This window comes from Lynx canadensis, chromosome F1 (assembly GCF_007474595.2).
Source record: "Lynx canadensis isolate LIC74 chromosome F1, mLynCan4.pri.v2, whole genome shotgun sequence".
Classification (NCBI taxonomy): domain Eukaryota; kingdom Metazoa; phylum Chordata; class Mammalia; order Carnivora; family Felidae; genus Lynx; species Lynx canadensis.
The window spans coordinates 40,228,488-40,253,315 of record NC_044319.2 but is presented as its reverse complement, the minus strand read 5'-3'; the positions used below and the strand labels follow the sequence as shown (position 1 = coordinate 40,253,315).

The following is a 24,828-nucleotide window of genomic DNA, read 5'->3' as shown; positions in this document are numbered from 1 at the left end:
TAAAAAATAAAAAAAGTAGGGTTTATTGACTGTCATGCATGTTAAATTAAAGGGTGTAAGACGGCTAGCAGTCTTTCTCTGAAGGCTGGAATGTTATTTTTGTGGTGTGGTGACTTCTGAGATAGGCAGCCATCTTGTCATCATCCCTTATGTCATCCAGGGATGGGCAGCGCTCTCTCTACCTTGGCAACTGTTTCCTCTCTCTCCAGCTTCATCTTTCCTTTTTTTTTTTTTTTTTAAATACCTTTTACAGATTGATTTAAACATTTTTTAAACCACATGCTTCTTTTTCTTGGCTCCAGCCAGATCTCTGGGGGAAGAAGAGTGATTGGCAGTGGTGACAGAACTCGGAAGGGTCTGTGAGAAATTCTGGGGAGCTTCCACCTCCCTCAGGTTTCCCCACACAGGGCTGTCTCTCTCAGAGCTGTTCATGAGAATCATTTAGGAACTGCTGCAGGTTTTGCTGATGTCTTCTGAGCCCCTCCCCAGAAAGCCTAGGAGTTTCTAATTGAGACAAGAAATCAAGGAAAAAGACCCAGAATCATCTTTTCCCCAAAGTCATGAGAGGAGGCCAGTAAATGGATCTAGGGGACACAAGTTTCCAAACTCCACCCCACCAGTCCTTCCTAGGAAGTTCTCAAAGGTGCAGCACCAAGAACCTGCCCTCTTCCTTCACCTCCTCCTCCCCCTCCTGTTCTCCTCTTGGGCCGGAGAGCCAGTGCTCTGGAAGAAGAGAGGGGAGAGGAGGAGAGAACGTCGCTCCTGCCGGCATTCTGCTGTCCGGGGTGACAGGGACTGTTGGGCCCTCAAAGTGTGGCCTGGAGGTTGGGGTCCAGGATGGTTTCTCGATCTGGAGACTCAATGTAATTGGCAGCTTCTTGAAGCTTCAGCAGCATGGCCATCTAAAAAGGGCAAAGGATGGATTAATGAGAGTTAGGACTCAGGGTCCCGCCCCCAAAAGGGAAACCTAATACAATCTAGATCCTGGGTCTGATTCTCGTTTCGTAAGTGATTTAGAGCCCAGAGAGTTTACAAGTGGCTCATGAAAAAGCAGCAGTGAAGGGGCTCCTGGGTGGCTTAGTCAGTTGAGCGTCCGACTCTTGGTTTCGGCTCAGGTCATGATCTCAGGTTCGTGAGATTGAGCCCTGCATCGGGCCCTGCACTGAAGGCGTGGAGCCTGCTTGGGTTTCTCTGTCTCCCTCTCTCTCTGCCCCTGCCCTGCACCTACTCTCTCTCTCAAAATAAATGAAAGAAAGAAAGAAAGAAGGAAAGAAAGAAAGAAAGAAAGAAAGAAAGAAAGAAAAAGAAAAAGCAGCAATGATTACTTAAACCCTGTCTGTAAGCATGTGTGTGTGATGTTCAGGAGTGTGGCTGAGACATAAGGTGCCCTGCCATGAGCTGATGCCCAAACAGCGGAGACCCCCTCTGCTTCTAGGGCGCTCACACTCTAGAAAAGGACAGAAGGCGCGTACACACTGACTAATATTGGGAGGGATGTGCAAAGTGGCCCTAAGAACATCTGTGTCTGTCAACTTCTTCCAATAGATGATAACCAGTGTTATCATGAACCAGATTCCCCTGGCTCACGTACCCTAGTGCTCTGTGTCAAGTCTAAACTCTTCAGTGTAATTTACCTCCTTCCTTCTTCCCTCTTTACCTCTCACTCTCCCCTGGTTCTTCAAGACTATGACCCTCCATTTTAGCTAAGTACGCCTGGTTGGTTCTTTATCGAATCTTCTCTCTACCCTTTTATTTACATGATCACTAACAGTCTTCCAACTTAATGGCTTTTTTTTTTTTACACAGATAACTACATTTTTAACAAAGTCAAAATTGAAATAAAAGTGTATTATGTGGAAGAATTTCTTGCAAGGTAAAACGGCAAGGTCACAGAAGTTGTGCACATTGAAATTTTAATATAAGCTGCCAAGTTATCTTCCGAAAATGACTTTGCTAATGAACACTCCCACCAGCAGAGTAGGAAGCCTGTGCTTCCAAACACACTATTTTTGCAGTGTGAAATGGTTATCTCCTTATTTGGATGTGCATTCCCGCAATTACTAGAGAGGTTACGGATCTTTTTATATTTTTATTGGCCATTTGCACTTCCTCTAGTCAAATGCCTATTCATATCTTTTGTCCGTTCTATTTGGAAATTTTGTGGCAAGTTTTATATATTCTATTTTTTTAATGTTTATTTTTGAGAGAGAGAGAGAGACAGAGTGCAAGCCGGGGAGGGGCAGAGAGAGAGAGGGAGACACAGAATCCGAAGCAGGCTCCAGGCTCCCAGCTGTCAGCACAGAGCCTGACGCGGGGCTCGAACCCACGACTGGACCCATGACCTGAGCTGAAGTCGGACACTTAACTGACTGAGCCACCCAGGTGCCCCGGGAAGTTTTATATATTCTAGATACCAATCCTCTTTTGGTTACAAGCCTTGCAAATATTTGCCCCTAGTTGGTCACTTGTCTCAGACTGCTTCTTACAGGGGCTCATGAAATCCACTGAGCTGAGGCAGTCTTCAGGACAGCACGAGAGCATAGAGGGAGAGGTAGTGACCATGCATCCTACCTGGGATCTGCCTGAGACTTGGCTCTTTACTAGAGTATATCTTGCCAGCATGCATTATTATTTAGCTTAAGCTAGGTTGCAGGCATATGATCTTTATAACCCAGGATTCTGAGAGTTGAGCTCCTCACTGACCTCCTCCTAGTCCTGGGCTTGCTGATACCCTTCAGTGTCCATCAGGGTATGCACGAAGAGTTCAATTCCATAATACTCTTACTTTTACCTTAGAATGGCTTCTACTCACCAGAGGGTCCGAGTCCAGAGAACTTGGGGTGCTATCTTTGACTGTCCTATCCTCGGGAGGTGAGGCAATGCTATGAGGGCCCACGGTAGGTGGAGGCAAGTGGTACAGCTTCGACTGGTCTTGTTGGGCTGATGGCCAGGGAAGAGTGTCCCGGACCCACTCCACTGGGTCCTCCCAAGCAGCTTTCTGTCCATGGACCTGGATAGAAGGGGAAATGTGAGTACCGGCAGAGGAATCCATAGGTAGAAGCTTGCTCATGCAGTCTCCTGATGGTCATACGGACTTCCTAAATGGAAAGCCTTGAGGCTCTGATCCCCCATGGAATTTTCTGAGTTTCCCAACAAAAGAAGTAAGTTGGTGTCAGCTGGTAAAACTACTTTGGAGGATAATTTGGTAGACTGTGTTAAATACTTAACATGTACCCATCTTATGGTCCCATAATTTTACTTTTTGAGTAAGAAATTCTCCCACTTTAGTAATCATATCTTCTTCTAAAATGTTTAAAAATTTTTAAGTCAAAAAACTTTTTTAATGTTTATTTATTTTTGAGAGAGAGAGAGAAAGCGAGCGCATGAGTGGGGAGGGGCAGAGAGGGAGACACAGAATCTGAAGCAGGCTCCAGGCTCTGAGCTGTCAGCACAGAGCCCAATGTGGGGCTTGAACTCACGAACCAGAAGATCATGACCTGAGCTAAAATTTAACCGACTGGGCCACCCAGGCAGCCCTAAATTTTTTTTAATGTTTATTTATTTTTGAGAGCGAGAGAGATGGAGTGTGATTGGGGGAGGGGGAGAGAGAGAGGGAGACACAGAATCTGAGGCAGGATCCAGGCTCTGAGCTGGCAGCACAGAGCCCAACGCTGGGACTCGAATTGTGAAATCATGACCTGAGCCGAAGTCAGATGCTCAGCTGACTGAGCCACCCAGGCACCCTTAGTAATCATATCTCACAAAAAAAATTCTGACTTTGGAGCACCTGGGTGGCTCAGTTGGGTTAAGGATCTGACTTTGGCTCAGGTCATGATCTCGAGGTTCATGAGTTCAGGCTCCGTGTTGGGCTCTGTGCTGACAGCTCAGAGCCTGGAACCTGCTTAATGCAAAATTAAGTGAAATAATGTTTTCTGGCATCAGTTTCATAGATAGTGTCTCTAGAAATTTACCATGTCCTTAGGGGATATCTATTACAATAACAAATTACTATTTATGTTTTATTTTTTATTCTTTTTTGTATTTTTTTTTTTAGGATCCAAAGCAGGCTGTATACCCTGACAGCAGAGAGCCTGATGTGGGGCTTGAACCCAGGCCATAAGATCATGACGTGAGTGGAAATCAGATGCTTAACCAACTGAGCCTCTCAGGTACACCAATAACAAATTACTTTTATGGAAAATATATGGCCAATAGGGGTCCAGACATTGCATTACAGTTCACTAGGGCTGGAATAGACTATAGTGATCATTATGTCCTACTTCACGGGAAAAAAAAACTGGGGATGTTTTAATAAAATGACCTCTTCCTTTTGCATTCTTATTTGCATCCTTCTTATTCTAACTTCTAAAAATCTTTTCACATATTTCACATCTTCAAAACAACCCAGTGATTTAGGCAGAGCAGAATTTATTATCTCCTTTCTTCTATAGAAGGATGTTTAAAAAGGTTATGGAACTGGGCCAAAGTAACATTTTTATTAGTAGTTAATAGTAGGGTTTTTACTTAATTCTTAGCTTGGTGATTTCTCTATTTGATCCTCTTTTTAAAAAATATTTATTCATTTTTGAGAGAGTATGAGTGGGGGACGGGCCAGAGAGGGGAGCGACAGAGGATCTGAAGCAGGCTCTGCACTGACAGCCCTGAGCCCAATGTGGGGATCTCACAAACTGTGAGATCATGACGTGAGCCGAAGTCAGATGCTCAAAAGACTGAGCCACCCAGGTGCCCCTGCTCTGATCCTTAAGAGAGAGGTCTGAGTTGGGCATGGAGCCAGAAAGCCCAGGACTGGACAGGCCACAGAGACAGTGCTCCCATAGCCATTTGCTAAATGGTGACTGGAGACACGGCCTTACTCTACCTAAGAGTAGGAAGAGAACCTAACTAATCATATTAGCCTCATGTCTAACCTTGAAGAGATATTCTGCTTTGTTTGGTGGGACAGCCTGACCTTGGGGATTGAGTAAAGTCAGACGGTAGGGCTCACCTTGATCCCATCCTTCGCTCCTTCCTGTAGGTAGGGAATGATAGAATTGTTCCACAGGTCAATGAACCAGGTCCGGAAGTCTTCAATGCCAATGGGACAGGACAGAAAGAAGCAAGGGCCTAGGGAAAAGGATGAGGCCATTGAGATGGCTGAGAACTCAACTCTCCCCAGTCATCTCTCTCTTTTACTTCTTAATACCAGGCAGAGGGATCTGATAACTAAAGGAGTGAAAGAAATGTATTTTTTTTTTTAAGTTTATTTGTTTACAGAGAGAGCAGGAGTGAGTGGGGGAGGGGCAGAGAGAGGGTGAGAGAGAATCCCAAGCAGGCCCCTGCTGTCAGCACAGAGCCTGGTGAGGGGCTTGATCCCACGAACCATGCGGTCATGACCTGAGCTGAAACCAAGCCGGACACTCAACTGACTGAGCCATCCAGGCGCCGGGGAATAAAAGAAATCTAGAGTCAGGCTGTCCTGAGATTGTTGTCAAGACTAGTGGGAGCGGCTGCCTGGCTGGCAGTCTCATAAACATGGTTCCTCACAAGGTAGAAGCAAGGTGAGGGAGTGACGGGAACCTCTTACATTCCCTCCTAAACACTTTCCTTCCTTTTCCCTGTTAAGTGTGGGAAAAATGAGGGAGCGGGGTTAGCTTTCTGCTGGTTGAAGTGATTTGCCCCCATCGTGGGGCTAACTGCAAGGGGAACACTTCTTAAGTCATTAAGTGGACCTGGGTCTGAAGCCCTGAGGCTTGCCACTCCTTTACATGCTGAGGACTCCAGAAAGAAAGGGGAACATCCCACTGGGTGGCAAAGTCGGAGAGGAAAGCCACCTTCTGACCCCAAGGCGGAAGCTGAACCCCAGTACCGATAAGGAAGTCTGAGGTGCTGTGCTTCTCAAGGAAGGTGTGGAGATGGTACCACAGCTTGGGCACCCAGTCGAGCACCCGAAGCAGCTCTTCCTTGTTGGCATTGATGTCACTGTCCGACTCTACCAGCTTCCTCCTCAGGTAACGAACCAGGAAGCCATTGGCTGGCTCCACGTTGTTGGAGAAGGTCAGCATCCTGCAGCCAGGAATGGGGAGAATGGGGACGGGGTGGCAATGCGGACACTGTCGGTGCTCATCCCCTGCCAGTCTGTCCCTCCTCCTGCCTGCCTCCCACTGATGCCCGCTGGATTTCTTTGCAAGTAATAGCGGGCTCGGCAGAACTCAGGGCAGTAGCACTGGGCAGGCAGAGCTGACCCTCAAATCAGTGACCCTCTTCAGATAACCCTCTGACCCCAATGACCCAGATGGGGAGGTGGTGTGTGGGCAGAGAACCCAAATTACAGCGTCCTAGCTTCAGCCCCTAGTTTTGCAGTTTCTTCCTCTTCTCGAGGGGTCTCCTCCACCCCATCACTGACATGGCAAATATACCTAATCTCTCTTCCCAGCCCAGAGGCCCCGCCTAATTCGCTTTCCTTCTGGTACTGCCCCTCTAGTTGGATCCTGGGATTTAACTAGTTTATAGAATCTTAGGTAGGGTTGGAAGGTTCATCCAGGGCACAGTTCTTACCTGAAGCTCAAGTGCAAGCCATGATTGGGTGTCATTTTTACCGGCTGATTGGTGGTACCTATAATATAAGGACTGTGGGAGAAGGAGGAAAAAGGTTTACTTAGACTCGTTTTAACACTTGCTTTCTGCTATTTAGACCCAATGAAAAGCTCACAGGTTGGACCGACCAGGCTCTCTTCCCACTGTGGTGACTTTGGTCCTGAGTCCCGCTTACCATTTGTGGTACTTGCAGGTGAGAGCCCCATTGACCAGCTCACTGATGGAGCCTGCTTCACTCAGGTCATCCAACAGGATCACCAGGGGGACATCCCCAATTCCTGTCTCCCGGTCTATCTGGTTGGCCAGGTTGGAGAGATACAGTTGCAGATCCTGAGATAAGAGAAGGAAGCGGGTCAGCACTCAGGAGTCGAGAGCACTTGGATCAACCTTGGGAGGAAGGCTTCTGGAGAAGCTATGCTAGTTCTGCATTTCCCTGGAGCCTTTGGTTCCTGTCTGATGCATTTTAACATGCGACTGTAGAAGCACGCTACTATGGACTGATAAACCATGGTCCCAAAGGCTCTAAGGCAACCCATCTTAAGCAGTGCCTCTTAAGTCCCCGAAGGGTGGGGATCATATTGTCTATCCTACACGGCTTTTCACTGGGTTGGCACCATGAACCACTCCAATGGACGTGCCTCCCCGTGCTGGGAAGAGCCAAAATTTGAAGCGACTTCAGAGTGTTCAAGAGACGTCCAGATTTGGTAGGGAACCGCATAATGTATAACATTTAATTCTGGGGAGTGCTTCTCCCCAGAAAGTTCAAAGTCAAGGTAAAATGGAAAAGAAATACTGAAAAGAAAGGTAGAGGGAAGAAAACAAAAGAAGAGACGGGACTTTCAGGGTTGGCAGAAAGTGAGGTGGAAATAAGGGTGTCGTTTAGTTCAGGATCAGCAAAAGGGAAAGGAGTGTAACAGAGGCCACGGGAAGAATGGAGAAAGAAGGGAAGGGAAAAGTGTGGAAAGAAACTGGGGGCAGAGGAGGGACTAGGAAAGGGGATGCCGTGGGATGGGAAAGAAAAGAACTCTGAAGGGAGAAGATTCAGGCAAAGGGGAGGAAAGGGAAAAGAGGGGGTGGGGAAAGGCCTGGGCAAGGCTTTGGGGAAGCAGAGTCCCAGGCAAAGACTGGTGGGTGGGTCAGGAGGCAGCTACCTTGCAAGACTGTTGGTGCATGTTGAAAGTGCTGACGATGCCCTCCGTGACCTCGCGGCCGGAACGCTCCACCAAGTATTCAGCCAGCCGGTTGGTCAGGTAGGTCTTCCCTGTGCCGCTGGGGCCCGAGAGGACGAGGCGCCGGTGCTTGAGCAGGAGGCTGATGTAATGCTGCATCATCGGCTTGGGGACCAGCGTCTCAAACACCAGGCTGTCGACGCACTTCTCCTTCAGCCCTGACCCCCCCCACCCCGCCCCAGAGAGCATGAGCCACGACCAGGGCCCTGAGGACGGCAAGGGCGCCTGATGGCATTTCTTTCTTCAGAGCCCACTGAAAGAACTCAGAACCACCGGCCCTGTGGTTCCACGAGAATCCCCAAACCCCTAGTTTTGAAAATGCAGATCTTATGTTTTCGGGACATGTTCTGAGCTATGGGTGTGTGGGTGGAGTGAGAAACCCAGGCTTCCTAGAAATTTCTCTGGGAATGAAAATGGCCCTGGGAATAAAAGTTAGGATTGGATCTTACTCATCTTTTTATTTTTTATTGTTATTTTTTAATGTTTACTTATTTTTGAGAGAGAAAGAGAGCAACAGAGGGTGAGCGGGGGAGGGGCAGAGAGAGCGGGAGACACAGAATCCGAAGCAGGCTCCAGGCTCTGAGCTCTCAGCACAGAGCCCGACGTGGGGCTCGAACCCAGGAGTCGTGAGATCATGACCTGAGATGAAGTGGGATGCTTAACTGACTGAACCACCCAGGCGCCCCTTCCTGATCTTTTCATATCTCTCGTCACTTAAGTACAGCGACCAGCACAGTATAGCTTCTCAGTAAATCCTTGTTGAACGAATGCGCGACGGATGGTCTGATGTTCCTCTCCCTCCTTCACCCTGTATCGCTGCACCCGAAGAGACAAAGACTGACCTTTGAGGGAGACGGATATGTTGTTGACGCCCCGGCGGCAGGGAGGCATCTCTGGGGGCTCTGCATCCAATACTCGCTTCACATGGCTGATGCTATAGCCATGGATGGACTCGGTGCTCAGTCCAAGGGTGGAGGCTGGGTCCATCTTAGAAATATAGTCCTAACCGACAAGAAAAGGAGAAAAAAAGGAATAGAGAGGAACACCAAGATGATACAAACACAGATGTACAAGCCACAAATTTTAGAGGGAACACAAGTAGACAGAGTAAGGGAGGAACATGTGTTTCCTAGTTAGCATTTCTCCACGAAGCATCAAAGGTCCCCAAGATCCCAATGCCCGGATGGCTGAATTTCCCATGAGAAGATGAACCACCTTTGTGAGTACATGTATCCCTTTACCTTGAACACTTGGAAAACGGCTTCATCCAGCATCTTCCAGTCAACTTTTCCACTGACCTTGCTACATCCCAGGAAGAATTCCTGTTGCTTCAAGTCCTATACGGCCAAGGCAGAAGGATGTGAGCCTCAGTGCAGATCACTCCAAGAAAGGGAGGGATCATGAAAGGCATTAGCATTGGGGTACTCTGGTTTGGGGGGTATTCAGAGACCCGATTTTCTTGGATAAAAACAATAGTGTGACCAGGCCTTCTTGAAGTTCCTTACCCCTTTGATGATGTGCTGGGGGGGCATCCTCACCACCACCCGAAGGGTCACTTCCTCCTTTGGACCACAAGTACTGATGCCATCCATGGGTGACAGGTCTGTAGACGGTGAAAAATACTATTGGCTTTAGGGGACACCCATAGGCTTTCCTAAACCTTCCAGTCATCATCCTTTCCAAATAAGTATTTCTTACAAAAATTGAAGCCCAAATGAAGGTTCAAGGACCAGGGTCACCTGGGTGGCTCAGTCGGTTAAGCATCTGACTTTGGCTCAGGTCATGATCTCATGGTTCATAAGTTCGAACCCCACATGGGGCTCTGTGCTGACAGCTCAGAGCCTGGAGCCTGCTTCGGGTCTGTCTCCCTCTCTCTCTGCCCACCCCCAACCCTACTCGTGCTCTGTCTCTCTCTCTCTCTCTCTCAAAAATAAATAAACCTTAAAAAAATTTTTTTTTATAAAAAGGTTGAAGGACCCTAACAACTCTTCGTGTCTCACGACACTGGCATCTGCTTGGTTTAGGCATCATTCCCTCCGTGACCTAAGAAAGATGCCACCAGTACAAGTGGAATAGTGTCACAGCGAACCCCTTTTCTTCTTTCCACCCTTAAAAGTTCTCCTCCCAAACAGGTACCTGTGTCTGTGAGACTTGGGCTGAAGGAATGTGTGAGGGCAAGGCCCAGGGAGCGGCGAGGGGATGATAAAGCAGATGATCCAGGGACCTGCCCTGGCGTGGAGCCTGATGAGGGGCCGGGGGCTACCTTCAGCCGGTCATTCTCCGCTTTCAGCAGGTCCACCTCCAACTGTGGCGAGAACAGACAGGGTAGGGTTGCAGGGTTGGACAGATCTCGAGCCTCGGTCTTCCCTTTCCTCAGCTCTCTGCCCAGACACCGACCTGCATGTTGTGCATCGTCTCCCGAAGTTGGTCCAGTTGATGGGCAGAGTTGAGGGCTTCCAAGCGGATGTCTGTGAGCTTCATCTCCTTCTCCCACAGCTCGGAGCGCAGTTCCGATACTTCCTTCTTCTCGGGCTCCTCCTCCTCGTTGCCATGGAACAGCCTAGTGTGGGGAACCGGGTGGGCGGGGCCCCTGTAAGAAAGTGAGAGTGAAGCCAGGTCATGTGGGGAAGCTCTAGAGTGACTAGGGGACACTGAGACCCTTGGCTGCTAGTCTCGGTTCCTCCTGCCCTGAGATAATCAGTAGCAGTAGTGGGAGGGAAGGTCCATCGCTGGCCTCACATGGTCCAGGAGACATCTACGGTGCAGGGGCAATCGATGGGCATAGCTGCCAGCTCTGGCCAGCAGCTTACATAGTACTGGGCAGGGTGGCGGGCAGAAAGCACTTACTCGGTGACATCAATGCCCACAGAGGAGGAGTTGGAGGACTTGATGGAGGGCGAAGCAGTCTCTGTGGAGCCGTGCTGTAGTTTGGGGGATGAGGGGGCAGAGGAGTCGGGTGTGGCAATCTCCTCAATATCAGAGTATGAGGAAGCTGACTTGGGTCCCTTTTTTATGCTGAAGGCTTTGTTGAAGGAACTTCGAAGCTAGAAAAAAGCAGATCCAGGCAGAGAGACGTCAGGGCTCCACTCCGGAGACTGGGTGAGGACTGGTCTGGGATTTCTGAGACAGAGAGCTGTACAGACAGGGTATTTGCTTGCTGTAATTAAGCCTCCCTCTTAAGGCTTCATTGGCTTCATGGAATATGGACAGAAGAGTTGCCTAGAAATTAGGGCTGAGAGAAAGTGGAATGTTCTGGTTCACCGTTGTAGGCTATGGGAACTTTTTGGGTCTGCTCTCTCCCATGGGGGAACCGTGCCCCTGAGGAGGGCAGAGAGAAGCCCCCGGAGGTCATATGGTGGCCAATCTCTCAATGACCCAATCCCACCTTCTCCAGCAGACCAATTACTGCTTGCTTAGTCTAGAGCCTTGCTCACTTTGGGTCTCAGGATCCACCTTGACCAGGGCTCATCAGATCAGAATCCATTTACCTATTAACCAGAAACTGGCAATATGATTCTGTGGAAAGCATCAGAAGGGAGTGGCATCACGTTTCTTTTAGTTCTCTTGTGCTCAGCACATCCCAGAATGATTGAAACAGACACAAGTGCTTTCTACTATTTCCACTCAAATGTCCTAGAGTAAGGAATATTTCCCAGCATTTCCTCAGAATACTTGGGATACTACAATTGGACCATGTTTTTTTTGTTTTTTGTTTTTGACCTTAGGTGTGTTGATGAGCTTGGGTGTTAGGGCTGTGAGCTAGAGATGCAAACCAGGGCTCTGTCCCACCCATTCACATGCATCCATATAGCATGCACACACGCACAGGGACACAGATATGGGATGGCAGCAAGAGACAGAGAGTAAAGGAGGGGTCGAAGGCTGTAGGGGACAAAAGCAAACCAGATCTTTGGGACAGTGAGAGAAAAGAAAGGAAAATTTGAGGCTACTCTTTCACAGTGTCTCTTCTGGAACACAGGAAGACTGTCAGGTGAGGCGTGGAACTGATGGCAGTGTGTGCTGTTGTCTCCCAGGTAGGGCATAAAGGACCAATCTGGCTGTGATGGGGATATGAGAGAGAGAGTATGTGTGAGGTTAGCTAGAGTACGCGCGCAGGGGATATTTCATCACTGAGGAGTCAAGATTCTCCCATAATGCTCAATTCTCCACAGAGATGAGGAACCGAGGCTGAAAAGTGACTTGTTTGAGATTGCAGGATTGAAGGAAAGCCTGGCACTGGAACTCAGCCTTCCTAATTTTCAACCCAATAGTCTCCTCTACATTGCTGTAGCTATGGGAAGCTATGTATAAATGAGAGAGAGTGAGAGAGAGACAGAGAGACAGAGTGTGTGTATGTAAGTGTGTGTGTGTGTGTGTGTGTGTGTGTGTGTGTGTATGTGTGTGTGCAGAAAGAGATCCTGTGACCACGATCTGCCTGGAGCACATGCCCTGTAAGATCACTAAGATCCTGAGAGAGAGAGAGAGAGAGAGAGACAGAGAGAGAGAGAGAGTAGTGTTCTCTGTGTCGCTCAGGGCCCCCAAAGCCCAACTGTTGGCAGATGTTGATTGGTGTCAGATGGTGAAGGATTCCCTGAGTTCGGGAAACAATGGATCAATCAAGCAAAACGAAACAGACTTTTTTTTTTTTTTTTTTTAAGTAGCCTTCGACCAGCACAGAGCCCAACGCAGGGCTTGAACTCACGATCCTGCAATCAAGGGTTGGACGCTTAACCAACTGAGCCACCCAGGCACCCCAAAACAGACTCTTTACTGAGGGACTTCTCAGTTCTTCCTACGTGGATGTGCACTATAGAAATGCAGGGCTTCTCAAATTCGATGATGGCATCACTGTTTTAAGGGGCATCTCCACGGACTAGAGCACAATACATTCTGGGAAATGCTAACCTAAAGAATCAAGTTTAAATAATTAGCCTAGCATTTCAGGCCCTTCATATCTGTGCCTCACTGTACTCAGTGCTCTAGCTACACTGATTTTAATCCCTGCCCCACTGTTCCCCTTGTGATTAGTGTCTGTGTAGAAAGCCTCGCGGCACACTCTCCTGTCAAAGTCACATCTCAGTTTAACTTCTACCTCCTTTGTGGGGTTTCCCCTGCCTTCTGTAATTAGTTTCATCTATGAGCTCCTTTAGCACCCCCTGGCTGAATTAAGCATTTCGGCACCGTTGGACTGTTATCAATATTATATGTACAATTTTGGTTTTTGTCTCCTCAGCAATTCTGCAGGCTCCTTGATGGTTCAAATTACAGGCTCCACTTTTCACATCCTTCGTTAACACTTGGCACAATGTTAGGATAGGGTTAGTGGACCTCAGATGTCTGGGTTTTTCTGGGTTCACCTTCTGCTTGTCTGAGAAACTATACTGTAACCCCTGAAATGTCTTTGGGAACTCCATGGATGTTCAGAGGGCTTCAGGTCTGCGGGTGGTTTGAGGGTGCCCTGGACTGAATCATAACCCCTCCTATCTCTGGTTCATCTCCCTATAGAGCGAAATGTCCAGGCGAGACCCAAACTGAACTGGCCTCTGGAAATTGTGGTCAAGATAATGTTCATCCAGTGATTCTCTTCCATTTTGGGCTTCTAGGGTTTAAGGAACAACAACAACAACAGAAATCAGAAAGCTCATTTTCTGGATAGGGGAACTCAAATTGACTGCTTTTATAACAGTCTGATTTTGTAAAAAGGGGAAGACAGGAGGGAATAGATCAGGGTTTGGTTAACTCTCCCATTTGGCCCCCAACCAGACCACTCCTCTGTCCTCATGTGGGGCAGCCGTGGATGGACCATGCAGTGGAGTGAGTTAGGAACTCTGGGGTGGTTGTTACGGTTAGTTTTATGAGTGGCCGCTCTTTCTTTAAGGGAGGGAGTTGCTCTGGAAATGGGGAAGGTATGGCAAAAGGAAAGAGAAAACAAGGAGAGAGGAACTGGGTCTCTTACCTCATAGACCTGGAAAAAAATAGGGATTTGAAGTCAGCATTTTGAAGGGAAAAAAAAAGAAGCAACACTTAATCACTCATTTCACACAGCTGGGACCCATCTGTGCTACACAAAGCTTTGGGGGCCAGTGCTATTGAACAGGGGACAGAGGAGCAAGACATCTCCATTAGGGGATCCTCTCCTTCCCATAGGCAGCAGAGGAGCTAAAAGTGTTTTAGATCTGCCTATAGAATTGCAGAAAGGTCATCCGAAGTCAGTTTAGGGCTATCAGGAGCCAGCTGGGGGAGTCGGTGGGGGGAACTATGTCTGGACTAGTCAACAATAATATAAAGATTCCTTTTGAAGTATTATGGAAAGTTCCATAAATACTTCTCCAAAAAAAGTGAAGAAATGACTTCCAGGAGCATCGGGTATGAATGGCTTTGTTCAGAAAATCTTCTCTCCGTAGTAGAGAAGGAAATGGGCGAGGGGATTGATAGGACGTTCCCTGCTAGAGATATCTTTCCGTTGCCAAATTACATTGGATCTAATCGAAGGCATGGAGAACCCAAGGCAAGTGGGTGTGCATAAGGGCTGGAGGGATGGCCTTGGTACAAGTGGGGTATGACTGGGATCAAAGGAGAGTTTAGCAGACTTTGCTCTGAGCAGATACCTGGGGCTTTGTGTTAACCCCAAGGGACCATATCTTGGTTGGTTCTGGAAGGAGCCAATCCCTACGCTGAGGTGGAGGTGGCCCACCATGGCTCCTCACAGTTCTCGCCCCCAACCTATACCTACCCAGCTCTTTTTCTTCTTCTTTTTTGCATCAGCGTCCTTGCCACTGCCAATGCTGGAATGGCTGGTGATGCTGTTGAGGCTCGAGATGCTATCTGAGGAGTTCTGCCTCTTGATCCGGAGTTCTAGGGGCCACGAACAAATGGGAAGCATACACAGGGTAGATTTAAAGAAGACGTGAGACTTAAGGCAAGTCTAGCTGCCAAACGTAGACGAGAAGGGTACCAACCACCTCCTACAGCCACATTTTTCATTTTCTGGATAATTTCTGTCAACGAGCATTTATGGAGTGCCAATCATGTTTCAATGTTAAAAACATGCTAAAGGTGTGCTCGCTTCAGCAGCACATATACTAAAAAAAAAAAAAAAAAAAAAAAAAATGCTAAAGGTAAAAAAAAAAGTAAGAATGTAAGTTAAGAAATGCTTCTTCTCCTCAAGACGCTTCCAGTCTAGTAGGATAAAAAGCAGTACACAGACTAATGAACTCAGCCTGATTAGGTCTGAGAAGGGCTTAATGAAAGCTTGCTCTCAATACTTTGATGGAGACATCAACCTACTGCTTTTTTTGTAAGGAAACCCTGCCCCCAATGTGGGGCTCGAACTCATCACCCCAAGATCAAGAGCCGCATGCTCCACAGACTGAGCCAGCGAGGCACCCCTCAACGTACCATTTTTCATGATTTTCCCCCTGTAATACTTGCCTGCCTGGTGCTCCAAGGCCAAGCATAACTAGCCACTGTCCTGCATTTAACCTAAATGAGCTTTTGTTTTCTTATCTGATGGGTAGAAAATCCTTTTAGCTCCCTGAGAAGGTTTGGAATGGCATAAAAAATGACCCACATTTCCACCACAGGGAAGGAAAAAGTTAACCAAGGAGAAAATGTTTGAGTCTTGAAAGAACAGAAGTTTTTCAGACAGGAACACTGGGAAAACTACTTAGGGCTAAAGAAAAAGTACATGCAGAGGCCCTGTGCAGGGCTCTGGCTTTGCTTTGTGGAACCTCAGGCAGACTGGAATGGGAAGCAGCACAGGGAGCACAGCAAGAGGTGGGGGTGGAGGTCAGGTTCAGGCCAGGTCAGGGAGAGCCCTGAATGCCTTTTTAAGGATATTTGCCTTTGTGCCGTAGGTAATGAGCAAGAAGAGCAGAGATTTTGAAGCAAGGGCAAAATATAATCAGATTTTTTAAAATTATTATGCATTTCTGGTCATGGAGAGAGTGAGAAAATAAACCAGAAACTACCCACATCTTCACTGAACAGCTCTTGTTTCTAGAAGGACAGCTGCAAACATCTACTCAACTAGCTCCCTATCTCCGATCTAACCCTCCACTTCCTCTTTCAACAGGGTATCATAGTAAATGCTATGAAAAAACAAATCTGCTGGCATCGTTCTACAGTAGGCAAGATGTTAACATTGGAGGAGACTGGCTGTCCATTTCTTTATAATTACACACTCACCTGATACTACTTCAAAATAAAAACGTTTTAAAAATCTGATTATATTTATATTTTGAAGGTAATGAAAAAAAGGAGGCCTAACAGGGCTAGATCTTAGAAACCTTGGTGTATTGCCTGTGTGTGTGTGTGTGTGTGTGTGTGTGTGTGTGTGTGAAAGGGTTTTTTTTGAGCACCTACTATATGCCTCACACCATGGTGAGCTCTTCTGATTCGATACAACAAACTTCTGGTTAGGTACTATGTCTATTTTAAAGAAGTCAAGTAAAGTAAGTACCAAAAATTATTCAAGTTTGAAAAATGGGGGTCCCTGGTGGTTTTAGTGAAAGCAGTTTTGGTAGGATGATAGTAATGGAAGCAAATCAGAGTAGGGTTAGGTGAGAAAGGGGAGTGGAGGGTAAGTTGGTGAAGGAAGGAGTGAAGATTATAATTAGAAGGGATGTAGGTAGATACATCTTTTTTCTTCTTTAAAGATAAATGAGCCTTTAGCCGCATGATAAGCAGAGAGGAAGGAGTGAATGGAGAATAAGAGGTCAAAGATGTACAAAAGTATGTGTATGTGTTCTGGGGATATCAATGCTAGGGGGAGCATCCCCAAGCATTAGATAAGGGATCCCTCTTGGCCAGAAAGGGCAGCCCCTTCTAACGAAATGGGAGAAAAATAAGTAAGGATTCGATGAATATAAATTGATGGAGTGGGAGAAGAGTCCATGGAGTTCTTACTTGAAAATGTTTTATTTTCTTGAGTAAGGAGGAGGCAGAGTCTATGTTCAGAGTGAGGCAGGTCAATGGTGGAATGAGGGGCTGGAGAACACTGATAGAAGTTGGGGATCACTGGGACGCCTGGGTGTCTCAGTCCGTTGAGTGTCTTACTCTTGATTTCAGTTCAGGTCATGATCTCAGATTTGTGAGATCGAGCCCCACATCGGGCTCTGTGCTGACAGCATGGAGCCTGCTTGGGATTCTCTCTCTCACTCACGTTCTTTCTGTCTCTCTCACAATAAAAATAAATAAACATTAAAAAAAAAGAAGTTGGGGACCACTGATAGTGGAATAAAAAGGAAAACAGGCTGCAGGCAAGTTAGAGGACCATCCAAGTACCCTGGAAGCCCTTCTGGAGTCAGAGATTGCAGGATTTGGGGGCACCAGACCACTACTCATCTTGACTTTCTCTAGCAAACTTGACCGTTTGGTTCTTAAATGCCAAGGCTAACTTGTCATTTGAGCCCCATGTAACCCATGTGATCTTTGTCTCATTTGAAGAGTAGACTGCATCACCCTTGGAGAACAGAAAGGAGGATCAAATAAGAATATATATGTGTGTGTATGTAAAAAGGTAAAGTGCTAACTTTTTAAAATTTATTTTTTAAAATTTACATCCAAGTTAGTTAGCATATAGCACAATAATGATTTCAGGAGTAGATTCCAGTGATTCATCCTCTACATGTAACACCCAGTGCTCATCCCGACAAGTGTCCTCCTTAATGCCCCTTGCCCATTCAGCCCACACCCCCCAACCCAAACCCCTCCAGTAACCCTCAGTTTGTTCTCTATATTTAAGAGTCTCTTATGTTTTGTCCCCCTCCTTGCTTTTATATTATTGTTGCTTCCCTTCCCTTATTAAAGTGCTAATTTTGGGGGCTTCATTTTGTAGAGCAGTTTTAGGTTCACAGCAAAATTGAAAGGAAGGGGCAGGGCTTTTCCATATCACCCCATCCCCCACACATGCGTAGCCTCCCCCACTCTCAGCCTCCCCCACCAGACGGATGCATTTGTTACAACTGATGAGCCTGCGCGGACACATCATTATCAACAGAGTCCACAGCTGACATGAGGGTTCACTCTTGAGGTTATACATTCTACGGGTTTGAACAAATACATTCACAGGTAGTCACCATTATAGTATCATCCAGAGTACTTTTGCTGCCCTAAAAATCCTCTGTGCTCCGCTTATTCACCCCTGCCTGCCCCCTGAGCAATCACTGATCGTTTCACAGTCTCCATAGCCTTGTCTTTTCCAGAATGTCACAGAGTTGGAGTCATGCAGCACGCAGCCTTTTCTCATCGGCTTTTTCCACTTAGTAACGTGCGTTTGACACTGCTCTGTATCTTTTCATAGCTTGATAGCTCATTTCTTTTTAATGCTGAGTAATGTTTCATTGACTGGTTACAGCAAAGTTCATTCATCCGTTCACCTACTGAAGGACATTTCAGTTGCTTCCGAGTTTGGCAATTATGAATAAAGCTGCTATAAACATTCAGGCTTTTGTGAAGACATAAAATTTCAGCTCCTCTGGGTAAATACCAAGGAGTGTGACTGTTGGATCATATGGTAAGATTACTTTTAGTTTCTTTTCTGTTTTGTTTTTTTTTAATGTTTTGTTTATTTTTGAGAGAGCGCAAGCAGGGGAGAGGGAGGGAGACAGGGAGAGGGAGGACCCAGGGTGGGCTCCGTGCTGACAGCAACAAGCCCGATGTGGAGCTTGAACTCACGAACTGTGAGATCATGACCTGAGCCGAAGTCAGACGCTCAAATGACTGAGCCACCCAGGTGCCCCTGGATTTACCTTTGGTTTCTTAAGAATAAAGTGCTCTTTTAATGATTGTCTTTGAAGGCTCTTGGGCTCTGTCCTAAAGGTTCGGGGGAAGACCCATGGGGATTGCAGGTCTGCTCAACTCTCCCTCATCCCCAGGGATGGTAGGATCATGCCCCTGGCTCTGACCAGTCCAGAGCATCACACTGAAAGTCATCAAAGGGCCCGCACCTTCTAAAAACTTGATATGGGACCCGGCATATTATAGGCATAGGTAAAAATTTCCAATAACCCCATTCCTGTTCTCTTTCAACCTGAGGCTGGATGTCCTACCTTTGGGTGTGGTTTCTGAGGCATTGAGGGCTCCCTGAATGACTGCCTGTGCTTCAGAGTTCTTTTTCTTCAGAAAGTCGATGGTTTCTCGTAAATCCAGCAGCTCGGTGTCCTAGGAGAGATATGACAATAGTGTCATTCGTTGGGATTAGGAGCGCCTACTGTGCGCCAGGCAACAGGCGAGGCACTAGAATTCCACCAGACTTGATACAGAAGGCAGGGGACGGGGGCAGTTGTGCTGAGGGGCACGGTGAGAACTCAAGGTGACGGGAAGGGAGGGAGAATCTGGTGCTCAGGAGACAGGGGGTGAGGTTAGCCTTAGCCTGTATGCCAGGAGAAGTCCCAGCTCCCTTACCTTCTCCTCTGCTGTCTCTGCCAGGTGTCGGAGACGGGATGTCATATTCACTAGGCTCTGCTCGAAAGCTGCCACTAGATTAGCCTGAAATAAACATGTCAGGAGGTTCCTACGTTGCCTGAGGCTTGGGAAAAGAAAAGCCTATTACGGGAAGTAGTTGGAGCTGATATTCTGTGTCTCAGCACTGACCATTGCTGACAAACCTTTTGGTGATTTTTAAACATCGATTTCCCTGAGCAGACAAGGTGGAATTCAAACACCTTTCTGGCCTGAAGAGATTTCCTGGTGGGGACCAGCTTCTTGAATGATGACGTGGCACAGACAGCATTAGGGTAGGGCAGGATTTTGGAGGCTCTAGGAGACTTGGGTCCTGGTACCTATCATCACCAGAGGTGGGACTGTCCCTCGCTCTTCAGAAGGGCTATAACCTCTGGGTCATTCCTATTATCTTGGTTTAACTCTTCCGTTGTCTGGCGGACTGGCCCCCATGGGTCTAAATCACCTCCCAGCATAAACTGGTGCTTCTTTCCACCTCTGCTCTCAAGTGCCCTCTGTTCTTAACTCCATCCTGCGTCTCCTAGTTCCTGGTTTTTTCGGGCTGTCTTTGCAGGGCTGGAGAGGAGGAGCTCAGGAAACTTCAGGGGCATTCCACAGTTTGGCCACTAGATGTCAGGTGGATTTCATGAGGAGGAGGCTGGCTGGGGAGGGTGGAGCTAAGGCCACTAGGAGCAGGAGCTGGCCCTCCAGCCTTTGAGAAAGGTGCAGGAAATGAAGCAGGGGGCTAGGAATGGAGGAACAGCCATCACTGGAGGGTATCTGACCAAGTCAGTGACCCTAGGCAGAAGTGGCAGGCATATTTTGGGCAAGTCCTTCATCCAAAGCTCTAGGATGTATGTCTGTGACACCTGTCACTACCTGTGAGCCAATGATTCTCTCCCCCTGTTGGGCCAACTCTAGTTCATACCTATTGCCCTTGAAACATGCCTGGAGGCTACTTTCATTTGACAGTGGCTGGAGGCAATCCCTTTGGGCCTGTGTGACCTGCCTCTTTCACACGCATGTACTCTGAATCTATCTAGGGCTGGGCTCCGTGGCAGACCTATGTCACGACCCTGAGCCATTGACTTTCACCTACTGTACCAAACAGCGGTGCCTCCTGTTTTCGTGGCCCCAGGTTGCCTCTTGCTCACTTCTCCACATCCCTGTGAACAGACTGCTTGGAGTCCCCAGACATCTACTCATGGGAAACCCCAGGAACTGTCAGCTTCCTGTGTGCTGTCTTGGTGCATTGGGCCCTTTGCTCTGGATGGGCTTTCCTCTCGTCTCCTACACAACTTCTCCCTCCTCTGGGCCTTCCCTAACCCTCAACCTCACCAGGGTGCCTACAAGACCTGAAGGGTAAGCAGTGGTGCCAGAGAGAGGCGGGCACTTGGGAGAAGTAGAAATGCCTTGCAGCCCTTCCCTGTCTAGGGTGTGTCCTCAGCGTGGGCCGCTGGGAAGTTACATGGAACACAACAAAAGCTCAATCAGGAATCAAGGGATCCTGCAGAGTCTTGGCATCACTGTCTCCTGCTTGAGGACGGGATTCCGACCCTCAACAGAAATCTGCCTCTCAAATTCAGAACCCGTCACGTCTGGCTATTTGTTCTCTCTTAGCCAAAGGGAACTTCCTGTTCGAAGGAAAATCACCTCCTAAATTCATTTTCTTGGCTTTCACCCAGCCTTGACAGCATGATGGCTGACAGATTCAGTGTAAATGAATCAGACACACTAATGTTCTCTGCCTCCCTGGCGCCTCTTCCCCCAGCATCTCCCAGATGTGAATTTCCTGGGGTGTGCAGGACGTGACCCAGGCCACTGGCCTTGGTGGGTGGGGCATATGGGAAGGAAGCGATGGTTCTTGCTTGAATTGTAATTCTTATGGGTCCCCAAGAGTGGAAAACGGTGCTTGATATGGGCTTCAAACAAACTAGCGAGGGTACAACTTATTAGCTGAAGGTTTGGGAAAAGAGGATAAAGAGAATAATGAGCGTGGTGAGGGAACGGCTGCTGAAACGGAATGGAAACATGCAAAATCTTGGTAGAGAGTCTTCTACCTGATCCCAAGGAAGACCTCAGGCCTGACAGCTGGGTTCCCCAGAGAGGAAGGGACAAGAAAAAACCCCAGAAACTACTGCGGAAATTGCAGACATGGTTACTTTTGTGTGAACACTTGGAAGGCTCCTGCAAATCCGGCTCAGCTGTTGTTTACAGCTTTGGGGGAAAATGGCTCTTATGTTCTCTGTTTGCAACTTGGTCACAGGGGAGAAACTACCACAGCCTAGGGAGAGGAGGTGGCTTCATTTCCCCCCATATCACAGGGTAGAAAAACCAAGGCCTAAAGAAAGAAAGAAACTCATTCTTCTTGGATGGACTGAGGGCATGCTGAGGGCAGAGACAAAGAATCCCGGCTCCCAACCTAGAGCTCAGGTCATTTGTGCCACCTGCCCAAGGAGACTGCTAAGAAAAGGCAGTTGCGAGTGCAGCAGCTGGACTAGAACGAGAACTGTGTTTCTAAGTGGTGCCATGCTCACCAGACAGAATGCTAACAGCCAGTTCTGTGCCCGCCCGGTTATGCGGTGTGAACAAAAACACGAACATACCCCAGGGCAGCAGCAAAAGAGTACCAAGGGTTCTATAATACATAACTATTTCTGTCCATGGCCAATGGCAAGGTTGTTCCCACCTCCATGCAGAACCACTGATCACCCTTTCTCTCTCTAGGGAGTTCAAAGACCACTGGGCACGAACATATCCATACCTATTAATTACAGTGGGGGCAAAAACAGTTCTTTATAAAAACTGAGACTCTGAGAAGGGGAAGGCCAGTCACCAAATCCTCTGTTGTACAGCTATGAACGGGACCCACTCCCTTGGAATCTAAGCCCAGGGGATACCTTATGAGAGAATTCCCCTCCTTTGGCTGAACTTGTCTGACTTACAGCCAAAATAACTACCTGGGTCTTCCCCTACTTTATGGCACTCACATTGGCAGACAGTTGAGACGTCAGGGTGGCCACTTTTTCCTGGGACGATTCCAGTTCCCTGCGAAGCTTTCGGATTTGCTGTGAAAGGGAGAGAAATACAAACTTATGGTGGCAGAAGAAGTCGGGGATCTGGAAGCAAAATGGGGTGCAGAGGTGTTAACAAGCCGAGACAAAGGCTTTGCACCCTACCTCAGATTGCATCCTTTCTTCAGCCTGAAGAAGGAGCACAGAAGGAGAGAAAAGAGAGAAGGAGGTGGTTACTATGGAGGTGAAGAAGCCAGGCCCCAGTGGCAGGGCAGAGAACTTGAAGAAGCGTGACTCAGAGGTACGAAGAGGCTGAAACTCCGTTTCTTGGCCCTGGCCCCTCACGAGGTGAGCTGAGACCCTATACTTGGGTTCACATAAAAGATTTCTCTGGAGCTCATCTCTAGCCAACTTTGTCATTGCCAAGAAGGCTAGGAAATGAAACTCCGGTTGATCTGAAGGCTACTGCCACTAACTTGAAGGAGTGAAGAATTAGGGGCAAAATAAACGTAAGGCCTGAGTTACACCTCACAGCAAAATGCGGTGTGCCCAATCCCCCACAGTAAACATCTGGTAAATTCTGTATGCTGTGAGGATCCTGGAGTCCTATAAACCTCCCCCTCCCACCTTGCCACGGATGCTTCTCACTTAACCCTGGCACAGAATGGGCTCTATCATAAGGGGACTATCGCTTTTTCAAAGGAGGGGAACAAAAGGCACCAGAGTTGCTCAGGAATTGGTGGTGAGGCCATAGAGACCACTGAGGAACCAATGCACAACCAAGCGCTCTGAGCTCCAGGCGCCTCCCCCGACCTACCCCAGATCCATAAGGCATAATGAATAGGTAGCAGTGCCCTGCCCCCCCGCCCCCCCCCGGACTAGTTACCCACCCAACACAGGTCCTAGGGAGCAGAGCAATGGTAGGAGACAGGGGATGAGGGAGGAAGAGAAGTAACGCTCTTACTGAGGAGTAAGTGGAGGAGGCACTGGAGGCCAGGGACAGCACTGAGCCGTGAACTGAAAGAGAAGCAGAACACAGAGTTAACAGAGGGCTCCAGGGATAAGGGGTTTCAGGGCAGAGCCCTAAGGCAGGAGTTTGGATTCTGACTCTGGAGGGCATCTGGAGCAAACAGGTTGGTTATGACAACAGCCCAGAGCAAGCAGGTGTCTGCTGAGGAGGCGAGGTCCTGAGCAGAGCTAGCCTCCTCCCTCGGGCTACATTTTTCTGGCAGCCTGGGGATGGCGGGCCCTTGCTCAACCTGCTCCGAGGGGCACGAGGGTTCAGGGAGAGGGAAAGGAGATATTCGTGGATAGGCGTCATCTTATCTTCTCAGCTCTGGGGACCGGACCGTTCAGATGAAAACCGTACTGAAGTGTAAAATACTCGTTCTGATGATTCAATAGCCCTACTGACACAACTACAGCAGCTTCTGCAAGGATGCCTCCAGGCTGAGCGTCCTGCAAATAACAACCGGAAGTCTGCTCTCTGGTAAAGCCCCATCTTCCAGGCTCTGACCATGCACACCCAGATCATCACAAACAACCACAGGGCCCTCCTTGAAGCTAAACTTTGGAACTTTTTTTTTTTTTTTTTAAGTAGACTTCACGCCCGCCCAGCGCAGAGCCCAACGCGGGGCTTGAACTCACGACCCTGAGATCAAGACCTGAGCTGAGATGAAGAGTCGGACGCTCAACCGACTGAGCCACCCAGGCGCCCCGTGGAACATTCTTGAAAGAGGAATGAGATGCCGAGTTCTTCCTCGGGATTTAAGAGCTACCATTATGCCCCTTGATCTTGTCACATACTCTGAGAGACTGTGGGGGAGGAAAGACCACTGGGGGAACGAGGAGGGTAGGAGCTGCAGTTTTCCGAGCGCTCCGAGGGGTACCATGTAACCCTTCCACGCTCCGTTTCCCGCCCCCAGCCCCAATGGCAAACGCTCCATCCCAAAGCCCCAGCGCCAGACGGTGCCACCCAAGGTTTCCGGGCCCCCAGACCCTTCAAAGGGATGGGAAGAAAGAACTGAAATGGCCCGAACTCGATGTTCTGTGAATCATGTACGTGTGTGTGGTGGTGGTAGTGGAGGTGGTGGCAGGTGAGGGGGCCCAGCAGAGCTGGAATGAGCGTGAACCGCGCTGGCATGAAGTCTCACCGTCGTCCGTGGGGTCTCGGAAGGATCCTGACCGAATCATCCCCTTGGGTCTCTCGGCCAGGGACAGGGTGCTCCCCATTTGGGAGCCGCTGTACAGCTCGAAGGCCGCCTCGTGGGTGGGGATGCTGTTGGAGCGGGTGATTCTTGGCGTGGTGGCCGCAGTGGGACTCACTGGAAGGACAGAGGGGAGGGGGACAGGGGAGGGAGAGGGGAGGGCAGGAGAAGAGGCAGGGTCATCAGCTCTCTGGGTCCCTTGGGAAATGGAGCACCAGGAGCATGGGAGGCAAATGGTGAGAGGGCAGGAGAGGAAGGGCGAGGTGGGGCAGTGGGAGTGTGCAGGCAGCTGGGGGTTAGGGGTGGGGTCTCTCCTGGGGAGATCGAGCCCTAACGGAGAAG

General features: G+C 48.5%; 1 protein-coding gene across 6 annotated transcripts in view; it reads right to left on the bottom strand.

Annotated features, from left to right (window-relative positions):
* Nucleotides 1–24,828, bottom strand: part of NAV1 (neuron navigator 1) — a 245,554-nt gene continuing 220,726 nt past the window's right edge. For 2 of the 6 annotated variants that reach the window (XM_030303207.1, XM_030303212.1), the window contains 21 exons: nucleotides 24,433–24,603; nucleotides 23,244–23,296; nucleotides 22,445–22,468; nucleotides 22,256–22,333; nucleotides 19,230–19,313; nucleotides 18,875–18,986; nucleotides 14,557–14,678; nucleotides 13,780–13,788; nucleotides 10,671–10,867; nucleotides 10,221–10,413; nucleotides 9,960–10,128; nucleotides 9,329–9,426; nucleotides 9,065–9,160; nucleotides 8,666–8,825; nucleotides 7,746–7,981; nucleotides 6,770–6,924; nucleotides 6,556–6,627; nucleotides 5,867–6,063; nucleotides 5,006–5,124; nucleotides 2,813–3,010; nucleotides 1–902 (listed from right to left, as the gene is read on the bottom strand). In XM_030303207.1, coding sequence (XP_030159067.1) covers nucleotides 807–902; nucleotides 2,813–3,010; nucleotides 5,006–5,124; nucleotides 5,867–6,063; nucleotides 6,556–6,627; nucleotides 6,770–6,924; nucleotides 7,746–7,981; nucleotides 8,666–8,825; nucleotides 9,065–9,160; nucleotides 9,329–9,426; nucleotides 9,960–10,128; nucleotides 10,221–10,413; nucleotides 10,671–10,867; nucleotides 13,780–13,788; nucleotides 14,557–14,678; nucleotides 18,875–18,986; nucleotides 19,230–19,313; nucleotides 22,256–22,333; nucleotides 22,445–22,468; nucleotides 23,244–23,296; nucleotides 24,433–24,603 — 2,639 coding nt within the window. In that variant the 3' untranslated portion in view covers nucleotides 1–806. The remainder of the gene's footprint in view (nucleotides 903–2,812; nucleotides 3,011–5,005; nucleotides 5,125–5,866; nucleotides 6,064–6,555; nucleotides 6,628–6,769; nucleotides 6,925–7,745; nucleotides 7,982–8,665; nucleotides 8,826–9,064; nucleotides 9,161–9,328; nucleotides 9,427–9,959; nucleotides 10,129–10,220; nucleotides 10,414–10,670; nucleotides 10,868–13,779; nucleotides 13,789–14,556; nucleotides 14,679–18,874; nucleotides 18,987–19,229; nucleotides 19,314–22,255; nucleotides 22,334–22,444; nucleotides 22,469–23,243; nucleotides 23,297–24,432; nucleotides 24,604–24,828) is intronic. The other 4 variants (XM_030303210.1, XM_030303208.1, XM_030303209.1 and 1 more) reach the window with 4 other exon arrangements.